General features: G+C 65.3%; 2 protein-coding genes across 2 annotated transcripts in view; both read left to right on the plus strand.

Moving 5' to 3' along the window:
• Positions 1 to 1,709, plus strand: part of ADAMTS13 (ADAM metallopeptidase with thrombospondin type 1 motif 13) — a gene marked incomplete at its 5' end in the record, with an annotated part of 16,274 nt that extends 14,565 nt beyond the window's left edge. The window contains 2 exons of the mRNA XM_023748960.1: positions 400 to 578; positions 1,260 to 1,709. Of these exons, the coding sequence (XP_023604728.1) occupies positions 400 to 578; positions 1,260 to 1,445 (365 nt within the window). The remainder of the gene's footprint in view (positions 1 to 399; positions 579 to 1,259) is intronic.
• A 407-nt stretch (positions 1,710 to 2,116) lies between these two features.
• The window catches only part of CACFD1 (calcium channel flower domain containing 1), a 10,100-nt gene continuing 9,763 nt past the window's right edge, over positions 2,117 to 2,453 (plus strand). Inside the window, 1 exon segment of the mRNA XM_006108367.3 lies at positions 2,117 to 2,306. Within this exon segment, the coding sequence (XP_006108429.1) occupies positions 2,186 to 2,306 (121 nt within the window). The 5' untranslated portion in view covers positions 2,117 to 2,185.

Genomic DNA, 2,453 nt, shown 5'->3' on the forward strand with positions numbered 1-2,453 from the left:
TCACAAACCACATAGACTCTTCGGGCCCCCTGAGGGTGGCTCTTACCTAAAAATGCCGACTTCGGCGCATGGACCAGGAAAGTTTCAATCGCACAGTACATGCGGCCCCCGCACGTGGTATTTTTGTGGAAGAGCCCCCCTCAAGGGGCCAAAGAGCCACATGTGGCTCGTGAGCCGCAGTTTGCCGACCACTGGCCTAGGATCACACTGCGGGAGGTGGTGGAGGTGGGGGTCAGTGGGGGCTTCTGCCTGGGTCCTGGCCTTGGCCACAGCGCCACACTGTCCCCCTTGCTGCTCGCCAGCTGCGAGCGGCTCTGGCCCCTGGCCCCTGGCAGTAGGGTCTTTCGGGGGCTCCTGCATCCTGGGCCACACCCCGTCATCCCCCGCTCTCCCCTGCAGAATGTGACACGCAGCTCTTTGGCCCCCGGGGTGAGATTGCCAGCCCACTGGCGAGTTCCGATGGGAGGAGCGTGGGGGGCTGCCGCATCTTCATCGACGTGGCTCCGTGGGCGCGTATCGCCATCCACGCCCTGGCCACTGACATGGGCACCGAGGGAGCTGAGGCCAGCTACATCTCGGTGAGGCCACCATGAGGGCGACAGCAATGGCTGACTCTTGCTGTGGTCTGGACAGCTGTCCCTGGGGACGAGGACCGGGGTGCTGGGGTAGAGGACCCCCCGAGTCTACTTCAGACCAAAACCTTCAAAAATTAGTGCAGGAATGGGAGAAAAGCGCCTCCTCCACGTACTCACCGGCAAATGCTGACTGTGCCCCCACAAGAGAGAATAGAAAAGACCTAGTCCCATGTGGACAGCCCGTTAACCCGGGCCTGAAGCACAATGTTAGAGCCGGAGACAACTTTGCCAGGAGAGGGGCACCCCCTCCCCCATGGGGTGTGTGTGTTGGGAGAATTGTCCTCTGCCCGGTGTCAGCTCCTCTGGATGAGGCAGCCTGACCTGGAATAGAGCAGACCTGGGCCCAGGTCCCAGCTCAGGCGCCCCGGGGGAGTGGCCAGCTCGGGAGCCCTGGCTGTGAGCCCCGGGGGAGTGGCCAGCTCAGGGACCCTGGCTGTGAGCCGGGGAGGGGCATGAGCTCTCTGAGCCTGCTTCCTGGGTGGGCTAACAGTGCCTTCCTCAGAGGGCTGTTGGGTGAGGACTGAATGTGACCCTGAGCGTAGATCCTGGGGCAGTTAGGGCTCCACGAGTGCCCGCTGGTTTTCATTTGTGACCTGCCCCTCGGGGCTGCCCCTCTCCTCCCAGATCCGGGACATCCACAGTCTGAAAACGACCACATTCCGCGGGCAGCAAGCACTCTACTGGGAGTCAGAGGGCAGCCAGGCGGAAATGGAGTTTAGCCAGGGCTTCCTGGACACACATGCCCGCCTGCGGGGCCAGTACTGGACACTGCAGTCCAGAGCTCCCGCGCCCCGCACTGCCCCGCCCTAGCTGCCTCTCCCAGCACGACGGGTCCAGTGAGGGGTGCTCCCTCCAGTTCTGGGGGGGAGAGGAGGGGAGCTGACCTGTATGAGCTGCTGGCTGCCTGGCCGGCCCCGGAGTGCTTCCCGATCTGAACTCCCTCCCCTCTTCAGTGTCGCCGTCAGCGCCTTCTCCAACGTGCACAACGTTAGGGGGCAGAAGGGGACACACTCTGGCATGGCAGCCCCAGCCGTTCAGGCACCAATAAAAAGGACGTGCGGTCTGACTGGCGTTTTCTTCACAAAAACTGTCCAGATCTGCTTGCAAGCCCGCCGCACAGCAGGCGGGGCCCCGGCCGAGGTGGAGTTCCAGACCCGTCCCTGACCTGGTCGAACCTCTAGCCACTCCTGACGGTGGTCCAGGGCGCGCGGTCACCACTGGGCGCTGACGCCGGCTCACCTGTCCGTTTTCCGCCAAGCCCCGCCCCTCGGCTAGCCCATTGGGCGGGTTTGTCCACCTGGGAGTCCTGCGCCGCCAAAACCAGCCCCTATGCTAATGAGCGCGAGCCCCTCGGGCCAACCTCTGCATCGCCCCGGAACTCCGCCCCCTATGCAAATAAGCACCAGCACGTCGGGCGCTACTCGCCTCGGACCTGCAAGCCCCACCCCCTATGCTAATAAGGCCGCCTTCCCACAAGGCAGCGCGCTGGCCAACGCGGCCGGCTCTAGAGACCTTTGTGAGTGCGGTGGGCTGCGCCGGATAGCGGCACCATGAGCGGCTCTGACGGGGCCTCTGCGACGTCCGTCAACTCCGCGCCGCCTGCGCAGGAGGAGGGCATGACGTGGTGGTACCGCTGGCTGTGTCGCCTGTCGGGGGTGCTGGGGGCCATCTGTGAGTACACGGTCTGGGCGAGGGGCGGCCCGCGGCCCATGCCGCATGCGGGCCTCCGGGCCCGGGACCTTGGGGCGGGGGGTCTGCGGGGCACGCGCGGCCTGCCCGGGCGGGAGCCATTGTCGGAACTGGCGCCCGGGCGGTTTG

Source organism: Myotis lucifugus, unplaced genomic scaffold (genome assembly GCF_000147115.1).
Source record: "Myotis lucifugus unplaced genomic scaffold, Myoluc2.0 scaffold_2173, whole genome shotgun sequence".
NCBI lineage: Eukaryota > Metazoa > Chordata > Mammalia > Chiroptera > Vespertilionidae > Myotis > Myotis lucifugus.